At 51.8% G+C, this 14,857-nt stretch overlaps 1 protein-coding gene across 4 annotated transcripts in view; it reads left to right on the top strand.

Annotated features, from left to right (window-relative positions):
• The window catches only part of SMG6 (SMG6 nonsense mediated mRNA decay factor), a 235,588-nt gene that overhangs the window by 209,299 nt on the left and 11,432 nt on the right, over positions 1-14,857 (top strand). For all 4 annotated transcript variants that reach the window (XM_012448335.2, XM_012448334.3, XM_012448331.2 and 1 more), the window contains 2 exons: positions 1,914-2,090; positions 5,757-5,903. In XM_012448335.2, coding sequence (XP_012303758.2) covers positions 1,914-2,090; positions 5,757-5,903 — 324 coding nt within the window. The remainder of the gene's footprint in view (positions 1-1,913; positions 2,091-5,756; positions 5,904-14,857) is intronic.

Raw genomic sequence — 14,857 nt, 5'->3', positions numbered from 1 at the left:
TAAAATTAGACCACAGAGAGGAAACTGGCAGTCTTGTGGAAATGCAGAAGTTTCCTATGCAAGCAAGAGGCTAGAGATGCAGGAGGCCACTGTGCGTGCTGCCTGCCAGGCTATTACTCATTTCGGCTCTGGTCTTTAATGCCTTTTAGCCCCTGCTTCTGTATTCTAGCCTTCCTCATCACATGTTTGAATACACGCAATGGAACCATAGTTACCTGCCCTGGTCCAAGACAAGCTTGCTTTCTCCTTGGGGTGCCTCCAGGCCCCCCAAGCTCAAGGGGCTGTACTTTTTCTAGGCCTTTCTAGGTAGCCAAGAACCTTTTATGTCAACCTCTCAGGCGAAGGTGGTCAGGGTACTTAGCTTGAGATTCCAGACTATAATGGTAACAGGTCCACTGGTGAGAGAAAGCAGAGAATACCCCTAGGGTAGCAAAGGGGGGCTGGCTGGTCACGGTGGCAGAGGATGGAGTCATGGAGCACACAGTTGACTGGTGTGAGCCGCCCTTTCCTGGCCAGCCAGCCTGCAGAGTGGCGCTCATTTATTTCTGTTATCTTAGAGAACATGGCTCATGCTGCTTCATCTGCTATGTCAGGTACCCAGCAGAGCTTAGCTGTGCTGTCCGTCTTTACTGTGAGCCTGCTGTGTGCACAGCTTGTCCTTACCAGTCTTGCCAGTGAAGTATGGAAACTATGAGGTTTAGGCTTTGTCGCCAGAGGGGTTGCTGTCCAGACGAGAGAGAACACATGCACCTATAAAATGATGATCAGATAGTCTCCAGATTAGTACTTCCCTGCGTGCTGCAGTTAGAAGGGACTTCGTGTGATGTTCTTTCACGTTAAGAAATGGGGATGCATTAAAAGAGAGGCAGGGGCAAGTCGGTGAGGATGAAGGGGCCGTCCGCTGTGGCATGTTTCCCGTGTGGAGTGGCCTTCAGCTTCCGAGCTCCAGGTCCAGCTGGGGCCCTCTCCCTTGGAGAACACTGCCAGTAGGGAGAAGAGGATGCTGGAGGCTAGAGATGAAGAGAGGGGCACAAGGGGCAGGCATGGAGGAGAGTGCAGGCAAAGCAGAAGGGTGTGGAGGAGAGGGCATGCATGCGTGGTGCCTCCAGAAGGGGGCAGACTGGCTGACAGTGGACGCTTCATCTGTGACACTCACACATTGCCTATTGCTCAGGATACTGAATGTCATCTCAGCTACATCAGCCCAAGCTTCTCTGACAGCACTGACTTGTGTGCTGATGTGGTCACATGGGAGCAGGTTGGCGTAAACGTCAGAAAGAGTAGGGCTTTGGTGAAACACCCCCACCTGCTCTGCCTGTCTCTCTCCTGACAATTTCCTGCCTGACTCTCTTGAGGGTGAGGAGCTCTTAGGTAGGGCAGGAACCTGTCGGGAAGCCCACAATGATCTGGATGAAATGAAACAGCCAAGAAAGCCCTTAGCGTTCATGCTGCACTCGGGCTGAAAGCTCTCCTTTTGGGAGTTGAGCAGGGGAGCTGGGAGAGGAGTGGAGATGCAGCGAGGGCCCCAGAAAGCTGTGTGCTGCGAAAGCCGGTGTTTTCCACTCCACTTTCCCTCTGCTGATTACAGACCAAACTTAGAAGAATGTAATGTGTTCTGTTTTGTATCAGGACTTCAGTCAAATAAATGTCAGGCACCTGTCATGGGTCCTGGGGTTGTTTGCTGCCCCAGAGATCACCTAAGGAGAGACTGTGGGACCTTCCTTCAGGAGACCTGCCCTGGGCCCTCACACCTGATGTGTCCGCATGCACGCCGCACTCCGTCATACATTCTGACCCCCTTGCCTGGTGGCTTTGACACACTTCCCATGTGCCCCTCAGCCAGCAAGCAGTATCTTGTCTTCGTCTTCCCTTTGAGAAAATACTGTTTTTCTTCTCTCCCTCTCGCCCTGTAGGTTATTGCAGCTGACTGCAAAAGGGTCACAGTGCTGAAGTATTTTCTGGAAGCCCTTTGTGGACAAGAAGAGCCTCTGCTGGCATTCAAGGGTGGAAAATATGTGTCAGTGGCACCCGTCCCAGACACCATGGGAAAGGAAATGGGAAGCCAAGAGGGAAAACAACTGGAAGATGAGGTACTATGCGGGAAGAGCCCGCTGTGGCAGAGGAAAGGCTCCCTCCCCGCCCTGTTTGCCCATGCTTCAGCCTCTGCTCCTGGTTATTTATGAGCACACAGAGCCGTGTCTGCATGAATGCGAGCAGCAGCTTCTCTAGAGTGCGCTGTGCTGGTGCCCTTCCTGCCAGTCCACCCCGGTGCCTCCATCCCACTCCGCTACGAGTTCCAGATGCTTCTTTTAATGTTGCATTGAGGAGAAGGGAGGGAAAGAAAGAAAGAAAGAGTTTAATAATGTGCAGCTCTTGAGGCTTAGGAAAGGGAGTAGAAAAGGGGGTGTTAGGGTTCAGGCTGAGGATGAAGTTTATGGATGTGTGGAGCTCAGCGCAGCACAGTCCTAAGCTCCAGCCTCCAGCACACGCACAGGAAGAGCTGACATCGCTGGCCCTGTGTGGAAATCACCCCTCCCCGTCCTGCCCTCCCTCCGCCTCCCGCGCTCCCTTCCTCCCTCCTGCACATCCTGATGTGATTAAGGAATTCTCCTCTTGTCTGTTTGCCCTTGGTTGTTCCTGTAGCCCTTGCTTCACTCCAGACTTGTGTGTGCATGCACACACGTGTACATGCGTGAGCCTGTGTACCCACCCCTGCAAAACTCCCCTGCAATTGCCCTGCAGTATATATTGCCCTGCCATTGCATGTATGTGTCTTCCTGGGGGGCATTGTTGGCATGGGACTGTGTGTGCTGGGTCTGGGTATCAGCTGAACTAAACACTGCTGCCAGCTTCCCTGCTGTGTGTGGGTTCTAAGTGGATGTGAGTGTGTGGTGATGTTGGAGCATGTATGCAGCTAGTGTCACTGCCAGCTGCCCTGCTGTGTGTCTGGGTGTGGGTAATTCTGTCTGGGTGTGTGTTCACACACACCTCTCTTTTGCCTGAAGGTTGATTCTTCTTTTTACCCCACAGTGTTAAAGACAGGAGACTGAGGTGGGAAGGAGCATGGGACTTAAGGGAAGGGACGGAAGGGATTCTAGCCAGAGGCCAGGTCACCCATAGGCCAACACAGTCATTTGGCCCACAGCAGTCTCAAGCGCCCGGTAGAGCAGGGCGGGGTACAGGGATGAAATCAGCAACAGGCCAAGGAAGCCAGATGTCAGCTGGAAGCTGTCGCTTGTGATCTGAAACAGTGATAGAGTGGCCACCTTTGGATCAGAGTCTTGAGAGCAGCAGAACCTTGGACTGGCTTCATTAGAATAACTGGAGAACCCCACCCCACCCCTGATGACATAGGGCTCAGCTTCCAGGACAGAGGTGGTTCCAAGGGATGAAGCTGAGCCCATGATTCCAGACTCTCCAGATGAAACCTGGGCAGGGAATAATGGGAAAGAATGAGCTGTTAGCATGGGAGGAGACAGCAGGCTTGCTAAAGCTGTCAGAGCGTCCAGGCCTCAGGCAGGGCAGAGCAGTGCCACCCAGGCCCTGGGCGCTGTCTGGGGAAGCACAGTGGAGGGCAAGCCAGCTTAGTTCCCAGGCTTGCCGAAAGCTGTCCTCTGGCCAGTGGAGACTGCAGTCCCAAATACAGTGAGGCCCAGAGTGGGGCACAGCGTCAAAGCCAGGGAGGGCCTCCTCTGCTCCCACAAGGAACAGATCGGTTCTCTGCTCCCAGGTCTTTGTAGTGCCACACTTTTTTTTTTTCTCATTCTAAGCCTTACTCACCAGACAAAGGTTGTGACCCACTCCAAGCTGCCCACTTCTTCCTTTTCCCACGACGCTCCTGGGTTCCTTCATGCTAGTGGCCTCTGGGAAACTCTGCTTACCCTGGTCTGTGTAATTTCATAACCCTGCACTTCCTCGTTTACTGTGAGAGCTGAATGAACCCCAGACAAGCTTCTCTGACCCTCTTCTGACCTCAGTCAAGCTCACTTCAAGCCCCATGATAACCTTGTATATTCCTGGTCACAGCAGGCAGAGGCAGTGTTCCCCCATGGGCCAGGCAGGCATCCTGTCCCACTCACCACAGTCCAGGTTAACCCCATGAACAAGGAAGTAAATATGCAGAGTTTTCCTCCTTTCCGGGGCCCGGGCCTCTCTGGAGGTAAGCCCTGTGAAACTATAGCATGCCTGTGTCAGGTGAATGGTGACTGTGGACAGCACCCCAGACCCCAGAAATCTCTTAGGATAGTGACAGTTCTGGCCCCATCCTCAGATCTCATCTCTCCCCCAGCTGCAGAACTGAATCACTTAAGGTGATTGGGAAAGGTAGGGAAAGATGTTTCTTTAGCCATCGTTCTTCATGAATAGAACACAGTTTTGTTGCTTGGGGATCCTACCAAAACACCCTAGCTAGATTCTGTTCCCAAGACACAGTAGACCCTGTCATCTACCCAGCCGCCCACTTTACTGATCCCTTTCCATGAAGAGACCCCATCTGAGTATGCTCTTGAGATGGACAGTTAGAGGAGAGAGCAGTCTGGACTGCGCAGGTCTGCACCTCCAGCAAGCCTAACGATGCTGAGCCACTTAGGCTGGATCTGAGCTAGACTCGGGATGGGTTGGCTCGTTATTACTGCGAAGAGCATGGACTTTGGAGTCAGATTCACTTGGGCTTGAAGCCCTGCTCTGCCATTTACTGGCTATGTGATCTTGAGCAAGGGGTTTAATTCTAAACCTCAGTTTGTTCATGTATAAGATAGGGATGATAATAGCACCCATCTTATCTCACAGGCTGTTGTGAGGATTAGCTGAGTTAGTACGTGAAAAATGCTTAGCCTAGTACCTGGCTGAGAATAAGCACTCAGTAAGTGATAGCTATTGTCTTCATTGTCATTATTGTAATTCAGTTAGAAACAGGAATCTTCTACTAAATGATTCCCCGTGTACCCATGCTAACCCTGTCCCTCAGAGGAAGCTATCTTGGGCAGCTGCATGTTCTCTGTTGACCAAGGCCGAAAGTAAGAAAGCAAGGAATGGAGCCTGGGACCACCCAGGGAGTGATGGCTGCTGAGAGCTGAGGCCGCACGTAGGGAGGTGCCATCCCTGGGGAGTGCTCCACCAGCCCGGCAGGAGGCTCCCTAAGCTAGCCAGCCCCCTCCTACCCTGCCCAGGCCCTGGAGGGCAGCTGAGCAAGGTCATGTCATGTGAATTCCTGTAATGGGGCCCAGCAGCCCCACACCAGCAGCCTGTGTCTTAAAAAGAAACCAGGGCAAGGTCTGCTGAGCTGCAACATCTGTCCCTGATGCTGTCTGGGGCAAGGGAACTTCCACGCCTAATTCCCAGCTGTTGGCCAGAGTTGACTCCTATCAGATCATTAGCATGAATTAGATTTAAATTGGGTGGTTTTACTTTCTCTGTTGTTTCCCTCTTGAATCATTGGTATTATGTTTGACTTTGTGAGTGTGCACAGGGGAGAACAGAGTGTGAGTACAAGCATGCAGGTATATATGTGTGATTTCAAGTGACTTACGGTGTGACTCGATAAGGGAAGAGCCCCAAGAGCGGCTCCAGGGAAGAGTGGCAGCTTCTGTCAGCCTCCCTAGGCCTGAGTAGAGGGAAGCACACACCAGGGGCCCCTTTGCAAGGGGTGGTCCCAGTCTGCATGGGTGAGGGGCCACAGGGGCGATGTCGGGTTCAGTGAGTACCACGGGCTCAGCTCGCTCTCTCCTCTTTCTCCTGGTCGGCTCCACCACCCAAAGGAGGAGGATGTGGTGATTGAAGACTTTGAGGAAGATTCAGAGGCTGAAGGCAGCGGGGGTGAGGATGACATCAGGGAACTTCGGGCCAAGAAGCTGGCTCTGGCCAGAAAGATAGCTGAGCAGCAGCGTCGCCAAGAAAAGATCCAGGTGAGGTCAGCCTGGGGAGCGTGGTTCCCGGGATGGGGGTTGCTTATGGGGCAGGAGAGGATGTGGGCAGCGAACAGAGGTGAGCAGGACACCAAGGAAGAAGGTCCTGCAGTGTCCTCTCCAGCTCTGCTCCTGTGTTTCCCTGCACCCCTAAATACTGGCAGCATGTTTGATGCCTAGAGTCTCCCTCATCCTGGCCTCCAAGGAAGGGGTAGGGTCTTCTCAGATAATCTGATCAAAGCTGCTTCCCCAGTGAGAATCTATACATGCATGCCACAAATACACGATCCTTCATACAATTTGAGGGGTTTCAGAGTTTCCCTGAGCCTTATCCAGATATTCCTGGAGAGGCCGTGGATTCTCAGTTCAGAACACCTGTTCTCAGGGAGAGGATGTCATGGCCACAGTCTGCTTATCTGGATACCCCTCTGGACAGGAGACCCTCTACACCCTCACAGAGAGAAACTACTTAATCTCCACACAGGAACTTTCACTACCATCAGCCCTCATGGGCCCATGCCTTCACTCCCAGAAGTGTTTCTTCATGGGATCCTGGTCTGTTCCTTGTGCTATGAGCCCACTCCCCCTCTAGGGCTCAGAGCAGACAGGAAAGGTGCGGTCATGCTCCCCCTTTAAAGCTGACCGTGTGCATAGGGAAGCGTCAAGCCCCCTGCTCAGCCTCTGTAGGGATGCCTGTTTCCAGCCCTCTCCTCAGCTGCCCCATGCCTTTGGCATAGGGTTTAATGCATGTGATCAGGCAGACCTGATGACAGTCTAGGCCCTGCCGCCTAACTAGCTTTGTAATATGGGGCAAATTATTCAGCTTCTCAGAACCTATTTCCTCATCTGTAAAATAAAGGTGCTAAGAGCACCTGCCTCTTAGAGTCACTGTGGGGCCCGCATGAGACTGCATGCAAAGCACTTAGCATAGTGCATGGCACTTAGTATGTGCTCCATAAACAGCCTCCTTTGTCTGGTATTTGTCTAATCATGCTGGCCAGGGAGGAGGAATGAATACCAATCTAGATCTTTTTTTTTTTTTTTTTGAGACATAGTCTCGCTTTGTCGCCCAGGCCGGAGTATAGTCGCATGATCTTAGCTCACTGCAGCCTCTGCCTCCCGGGTTCAAGTGATTCTCTTGCCTCAACCTCCGGAGTAGCTGGGACTAAAGGCATGCGCCATGACGCCTGGCTAATTTTGTATTTTTAGTAGAGACAGGGTTTTGCCATGTTGGTCAGGCTGGTCTCAAACTCCTGACCTCAGGTAATCCTCCCACCTCGGCCTCCCAAAGTGCTGGGATTACAGGCGTGAGCCGCCACACTGGCCGAGATCCATCATTCTGTAGACAGATCCATGTCCCTGCCGCCATTGGAATCAATGTGTAATACCGCTACCAGCATCATCCACTGCTGTGTGGCTGCCTCCCCGGCCCTGCTCTGGGTCTACATGTAAACGTGTGTGGCCCTCAGAACAGCTTCATCCTCATGCTGCTTTTCTTGCTCTGTGGCTCTTCTCTTCCTCACCATCAGTTTTCCCAGAAGTCCTATTTCTACCTTCACTTCTTGACTCTCAACCCAAGAGTTATAGAAACTGTTTGTCAAGAATCACCAATGTGGCCAGTCGCGGTGGCTCACACCTATAATCCCAACACTGGGAGGCCAAGGCGGGTAGGTCATTTGAGGTCAGGAGTTTGAGACCAGCCTGGCCAACATGGTGAAACCCCACCTCTACTAAAAATACAAAAGTTAGCGGATGTGGTAGTGCGCGCCTATAATCCCAGCTACTCGGGAGGCTGAGGCAGGAGAATCCCTTGAACCCAGGAGGCAGAGGTTGCAGTGAGCCGAAATCATGCCACTGCTCTCCAGCCTGGACAACAGAGCAAGACTCCGTCTTTAAAAAAAAAAAAAAAAATCAACGACCTATCTTTATTAAACCTCGGTGTGTGTCACAGTTGACTTCTCTGTGTCTTTGCGCCCTGAAGCCACATTCCTTCAGCTTCACTTTAGCATCAGTGAATGACCCCTGGTCTTCTCTCTGTTCACCAGCCCACACTCCTGGGCTTCCTTACCACCCTTCTGTTTTTGGTCTTCTCCTTCCTTTCTTTTTCTTCTAGTCTCAGCACACTGAGTTAGTGCTCAACAAGTGTGTATTCAGTGACCGGGCGTGGTGGCTCACACCTGTCATCCCAGCACTTTGGGAGGCCGAGGCAGGTGGATCACTTGAGGTCAAGAGTTTGAGACCAGCCTGGCCAGCATGGTGAAACCCTGCCTCTACTAAAAATATAAAAATTAGCCAGGCATGGTGATGGGTGCCTTTAGTCCCAGCTACTCGGGAGGCTGAGGCAGGAGAATCACTTGAACACTGGAGACAGAGGTTGCAGTGAGCCGAGATCATGCCACTGCACTCCAGCCTGAGTGAGACTCTGTCTCAACAACAAAAAAACAAATTTATTCAGTGACAATAATGGTAGCAACTAGAGCATCATCTTAAATTCCACCCTGGCTTTTAACCCCTAGTATCTAATTTAATATTAAATCTTGTTTATTTGCACATTTATTCCCTCCTCTCCTCTCTGTTTCCATTGCCACTACTACTATTCCAGGTCAAGTAGTTGCTTAGACTGTAGCAGTCATGGACCCTGTGTTGCACAGCCCCAGAAGGTGCCATTTACCTTGTTTCTCTGTGTGGCCCTTTCTGGAGTTGTGTAGTCCACCATCTGCCCACCAGGCTCCTGTCTCACTGCACTGCCTCCATCATTATCTTCCTGAAAGAGCTACTTCCCTGCTCAGAAATCCTCAGTGCCTTTACTTGGCCGGTAAGATGAAGTCCAGTTCCCTGTGATTGGTGTTTCCATTTTCCAGCCTCTTCTCCCGCTGCCCCACCCCTCGTGATCCCTTACTAGTTATATGACATTGGGCAAATTATTTACCTTTTCTGAGCCGGTTCCTTCATTTATAAAATGAAAGTAATGGCAGACACGGTGGCATATGTTTAGGGTTCCAGCTACTCAGGAAGCTGAGGCTGGGTGACAGCTTGAGCCCAGGAGTACAAGGCCACGGTGTATGGCGATCACGCCTGTGAATAGCCATCGCAATATAGCAAAGCCATCCCTAAAGCAGCTCTTTAGTGAATGTGGCACAAGCACCGACATTGAAGCTGCTGTGAGGCCTCAGAATGAGTCACCACGCATGTCCAGTGCCTTCCAGACACTGAGGCCCTCCTGCCTGGGCAGGACACCGACCCTCCTTTCTGCTCCCTAGACGTGCTCTGCCCTTTTCCACTCTTGGGTTTTTATTCATGCTGTCCCTCAAGGCAGAGTGCCCTTTTTCTGCTCCATATTTCTTGTTACTTATTGAAATTCTATTCCTCCTTCAATCCCCAGATGAAATGCCACTTCCCCAGGGAAGCCTCCCCTGATTTCCCCCAGGAGGGCTTCATCTCCCTCTGCTTAGTGTTCCTGTAACACTGATAGACTTGGTTTGTGGAACCGCTGTCATGTCTCATGTTACAGTCATTTCTGGACTTGTTTCCACATTGTTTTGTGAACTCCTTGGAATTGGGAGCCACGTCTGCAGCTCAGTTTAGTAAGTGGCATTGAGCATTTCCTGTGCTAGTGGCTGGGGGACACAGAACTAAACAGAGGAGTCACAATGATACAGTGTGGCGGAGTGCCTGACAAGTGATTTGAAGTATGAGTGAGTGTCCATACAAAGCGGAGACCAGGGTGCCGAGGGAGCACGTGCTGCCAGGAGCCATCCCTTCTGGAGCTCCATGTCAGCTTTGCCTCTCCAGCAACAGGCAGCTCCTTAAGAATCGGAGGTCTTGGCGCCGGGCACTGTGGCTCACGCCTGTAATCCTAGCACTTTGGGAGGCCGAGGTGGGTGGATCACCTGAGGTCAGGAGTTCCAGACCAGCCTGGCCGTCATGGTGAAACCCATCTTATAAAAAAAAAAAAAGCATCAGAGGTCTCCTAGAACACTTGAATTCCAGTGACCCTGTCCAGGCTGCCTGTTCTCCTGATCAGCTCCTTCTGAGGAGGCTGCTCAGGCCCCAGCACTGAAGGGCCAGCTGGAGCTGCGGCTGCTATGGCCCCTTTAAGAACAGGCCCCACATGCATCAGGCTGGCGGCCCTGCCTCCTGTCAGCCTCCTTCCTCCAGCCTCACAGCCACAAGAGGATTTCTCAGCAGAGGAAAAAATTCCCCCTTCCCTTCCCCCGCTCTTTAATGCCCGGGGCCCTTCACTTCCATAATTCTTCATTTTCCAGCCTTGAACGTAAGCCAGACACATCTGTCTGGCCATATGCGTGAACCCTGGAGTCTGTGCCGAGGTGGCTGTAAAACAGGGCCGGTGAAGGCCCTTCTGGGAGAGCACACACATGTGTGCCCTCAGGCCATTGGCTTCCTGCCCAGAACCACGGGGGCTTCAGTGCTCCCAACCCATGTTAACCTTTTCTTATTTTTCCTCTTTTTGTTTAATTTAAGGGGGGAAAATCCAAGGAAAAGGTATAAATTGTCCTGGGAGTAGGGGAGAGTCTCCTAGCTGGAGAGGCCATTATTGTTGGCAGGTACCTGGGTCACACTAATACAATAAGGAAGAAAGGAGCATCGAGTGAATTAAGATCGGAGAGATGGGCTGTAAATTACACTGCTCTGAACTCCATCAGTCTCCAGGGTGTTAACCGAGAGGTGTAAGGCAAGTCCCCGGTTCCCAGCGCCTTTCACAGATGTAGCAAAACAGGAACCACACATGTTTGGGGAAGGGGATATGAAGATGGGGTTGAAAAAAATCCTCCTGGCCCCCAGGATAGCTATAAAGTCCAAGCGAGATCTGGGGCTGTAGCCACACCCCCACTTCCCTGCTCTTACCTAGACCCCTGGGCCTAAGCTCTTCTGCAAGGATGGGGGAGGTGAGGCCTGGCCTCCCTCTGCAGCGTGTCCCTCCCTGCTTCCGGCGTTGCACAGAGGCTGGTGAGTGAGGCCGACTGGAGGTCAGAAAAGGGGTGTGGGGAGCTCTCCGAGCCTGTGCAGCTGGAGCTGCAGCGCCCAGGCAGGCCCCTGGATGCTGGGGGGCGCCAAGTCCGCCCACCCAGGACTGTGAGGCCACACTCTCCGGCTCAGCCCACGCTTTGCCTTGTTGCCTTAGACGGCTCCTCCTGTTGGTTCTGCCCACCTGGCTGCTTTTCTCCTGACTTCTCCTTATTCCCATTGCCATTCTTTGGAGTTATTCAGAGACCAGAGCCAGGTACATGGTTTGGGACCAGCAGAAGTGTTTCTTTCCTAACCAAACCACCAGAGCAAAGCAGTCACTGAAAATCCTCCTCCAGGCATGAGGCGTGGCCTCTTGGCACCTCGTACTGGCCCTGGCCCTGTGAATCCCCCGCTTCCTCACTGCCTCTCTGAGGCTTTGCTGTGATTTGTGCTGCTGTCGGGCGGGGTCAGGTTTCCTGAGCAGTTGCAAACATCCCACCTGAAACATAACAGGCTCTTCCTCTGGCCACATCTATTGTTTCCCTCCGCATTATGGCCACAGTCTTGCTCTGTGGCCAGCAATGACATGTGTTCTGAAAATAGCTTCTCTCCCCTGTCCCTTTCCCGCCCACCCGCCCTCCTGAAGATGCAGTCACTCCTTTGTGGTGGCCCCAGGAGTTCCACTCTAAATTTAGCTGCCGTCCATTCATGCTGCCATCCAGCTAGGGGGGGCTGTTGTGGAACAATGGGGTATGCACAGAGCCCCCCACACCTGTATGGAAGCTGGCGGAAGGCAGACACTCAGCCCTGGCTCCTAGCTGTCGGAGACAGGGTGGGAGCCAGCACACTACCAGGCCGGGGGCACGTTCACGTCAAGGCAGGAAAGCACATCAGCCCACAGAGCGGGCATCCGCCCTTCCCACCCAGGCCCACTCCAGCCTCCCCAAAACCTAAGTGCTGTGCCTCTAGCAGCATCCACTGGGGGCTTGTCCTCCCACAGAATGGTCAGGCCTCTGTCTAAAACGCCCTCAAGCTGCTGCTCAGAGCAAGCTCAGACGCGTCATGCTTAGCCCCTCCACTCCCTCTCCATCGGGAAAGGGCCTGGCTACTTCTCTGGCTCTTTGAGAACAGGTTATCAGTTAAAATTCAGTCAAATTATCTTTAGGTACCCTTCAGCTCTGAGACCCAGTGACTAGGTCTACTGTCCCTGAAGCCCCTTGATGTGACAGGCTGTCTGCGAAGCACGACAATGGAAAGAAAAGTAGGCCATTCTTCTTGAGCACTTCACAGTCTAGTTTGAAAATAAAATCAGTCCTCAGAAAACAGGAAATAGCAAACAAATGGCCATAGTTACCCTTTTTTCAAAGAAAGCAAGAATATATTAAGCCCTGTGGTACATTTGGGCATCCAGAAAAGGGGTTCTGAGCAGCAGTTTTTTCATGAGCAGCGTCCCCCAAATGAAGATGCTGACCTTCCGCCCCAGGGGATGTGGCTGGCACCTCTGCCCGCCTTCTCCAGCACATTCAGTACCTGCTCCCTTTGGTTTCTGCTGGCCCGAGAAGAGGTGGGCACTGCCAGCCAGTGCTTAACTCACCAGCTGTTCCTACTTTATTTCCAATTTTTCATTTTTCACTTACATCCACATAGTTAAGATACATATATACAGTAAGTCTTCTAATAGAAATCAGCAGGCATGGTGGCATGCACCTGTAGTCCCAGCTACTTGGGAAGCTGAGGCGGAAGAGGATCACTTGAGCCTGGTAGTTTGAGGCTGCAGTGACCTATGATCACACCACTGCACTCCAGCCTGGTGACAGTTAGACTCTGTCTTTTTTTTTTTGGAGATCGAGTTTCACTCTTGTCACCCAGGCTGGAATGCACTGGCATGATCTCAGCTCACTGCAATCTCTGCCTCCTGGATTCAAGTGATTCTCCTGTCTCAGCCTCCCCAGTAGCTGGGATTATTACAAGCATCTGCCACCATGCCCAGCTGATTTTTGTATTTTTAGTAGAGATGGGGTTTCACCATATTGGATGAGACTCTTTTTTTTTTTTTTTCCATGAGCAAGGATTTCAGAAACCTATCTATCTATCTATCTATCTATCTATCTATTTATATATAATATATATATATTTTGAGATGGAGTCTCACTCTGTTGCCCAGACTAGAGTGCAATGGCACCGTCTCAGCTCACAGCAACCTCCGCCACCCGATTCAAGCAATTCTCCTGCCTCAGCCTCCCAAGTAGCTGGGATTACAGGCATAAGCCACCACATCCAGCTAGTTTTTGTATTTTTAGTGGAGATGGGGTTTCACCATGTTGGTCAGACTGGTCTTGAACTCCTGACCTCAGGTATTCACCCACCGCAGCTTCTGAAAGTGTTGGGATTACAGGTGTGAGCCACCATGCGCAGCCTGAGACTCTGTCTCTTTAAAACAAAAAAAAAAAATCAGCCTGGACACAGTGATTCACAGCTGTAATCCTGGCACTTTGAGGGCCCGAGGCAGGTGAATCTCTTGAGGTCAGGAGTTCAAGACCAGTGTGGACAATGTGGTGAAACCCCCATCTCTACTAAAAGTACAAAAGTTAGCCGGGCATGGTGTTGCGTGCCTGTAATCCCAACTACTCAGGAGGCCGAGGCAGGAGAATCGCTTGACCCAGGAGGCAGAGATTGCAGTAAGATGAGATCACACCACTGCACTCCAGCCTGGCATCAGAGTAAGACTCCATCTCAAAAACAAAACATCAGTAGTCCTCTGCTCCACCACTCCCCATTCCCAGTTCTGTTTCCTGGTGGTTTCCCCAGATATTTATGCTCTGGGTATGTAGAAAATTATTTAAAAAATAGAGTTGAGAAGGAGGAAAGGAGACTGACACTGCTTGACTTAACTAATGTGTGTCAGGGACTCCACATATAACGCGAATGTGGACATTTCCTGTGCTACAAAGCTTCTAATTTCTGTTGAAGACTCTGGCTCAGGGATGAATGATTCCCTGTAGAGGGAAGGAAGCAGCCACACTTGATGTGGGAGCCCCTAAGCAGAAGGAAGACCTAAGGAGGCCTTCTCCTGGTCCTGTTCTGCTTCATGATCTGGGTTCTCCACGCGCCGCAGCTCCTCTGTCAGCTAACTGAATTGCGTTTATTTGTAATGCTCAGGGTCTCAGCTTGCAGTGGTAAGCACCATAAAACCATGTCCACCATAGAGAAGAAACTTAACCTGCAAAAGAGTTTTTCCTAGCGACCCAAGCCTGCTGGCTTCCTCCTTAGGTATCACTGTGTGTGAGCTCTTTCCCAGCTCTCTGCCAGCTTGCTCCAGCAAACTCCCATTCAGAGAAAGCTGATTGTTTATCACCTTCCAGAAACAGAATTATTTTTCTCTTCCACATTTTATGCCAACTAAGTCTTCATTGCCACCAGTCTGATTCAGAGTGTCCGTACATTGCTTGGGTTCCAAGTACACTATCCAGGGATCACTGTGGCCCAACGTTAGCTGCAGTTAGAAGGTTCCTGTGGAACTCTCCTTCCGGGTCAGCACGCTTGACTCCATGCCAGGGCCAGTCTGTCTGAACCGCAGCATTCCGACTGCACCCCCTCACCCCCACCAGAGGCTTCTGCAGCTTTTTACTCATACAAACAAAAATAAACCTCACTACCGGCCTCTGAACTCCACAGCGGCATGCTTCCCCTGCTCCCCAAGTGTCCCATGGCTGCGAGTGGGGACTTGGCACTCTCCCCACCGACATCACTTTTTCACTCCCTGCGCATCCTGTGTCCTCCTCTTACCGTGCGACCCAGAGATCGGAATGGGACGTGACGGCCGGCACAGGCGCCGTGCACAGCTGCCAGGAATCTGACGGGTGAAATCTGGAAAAGTTGGAAGGGCAAATGCTAAGCACACACACACAGCGCCACTCAGAAAGGGCCGGAAGCGCAGACACCCGCAGAAGAGTGCCTGTGGACTCCGCACGCCTCCTCTGCCTGGG

This window comes from Aotus nancymaae, unplaced genomic scaffold (assembly GCF_030222135.1).
Source record: "Aotus nancymaae isolate 86718 unplaced genomic scaffold, 86718_ANA_hifiasm-v0.15.2.pri h1tg000018l, whole genome shotgun sequence".
Lineage (NCBI taxonomy): Eukaryota > Metazoa > Chordata > Mammalia > Primates > Aotidae > Aotus > Aotus nancymaae.
The sequence above is the reverse complement of the archived record's forward strand: the minus strand, read 5'-3'. Positions and strand labels throughout refer to the sequence as shown.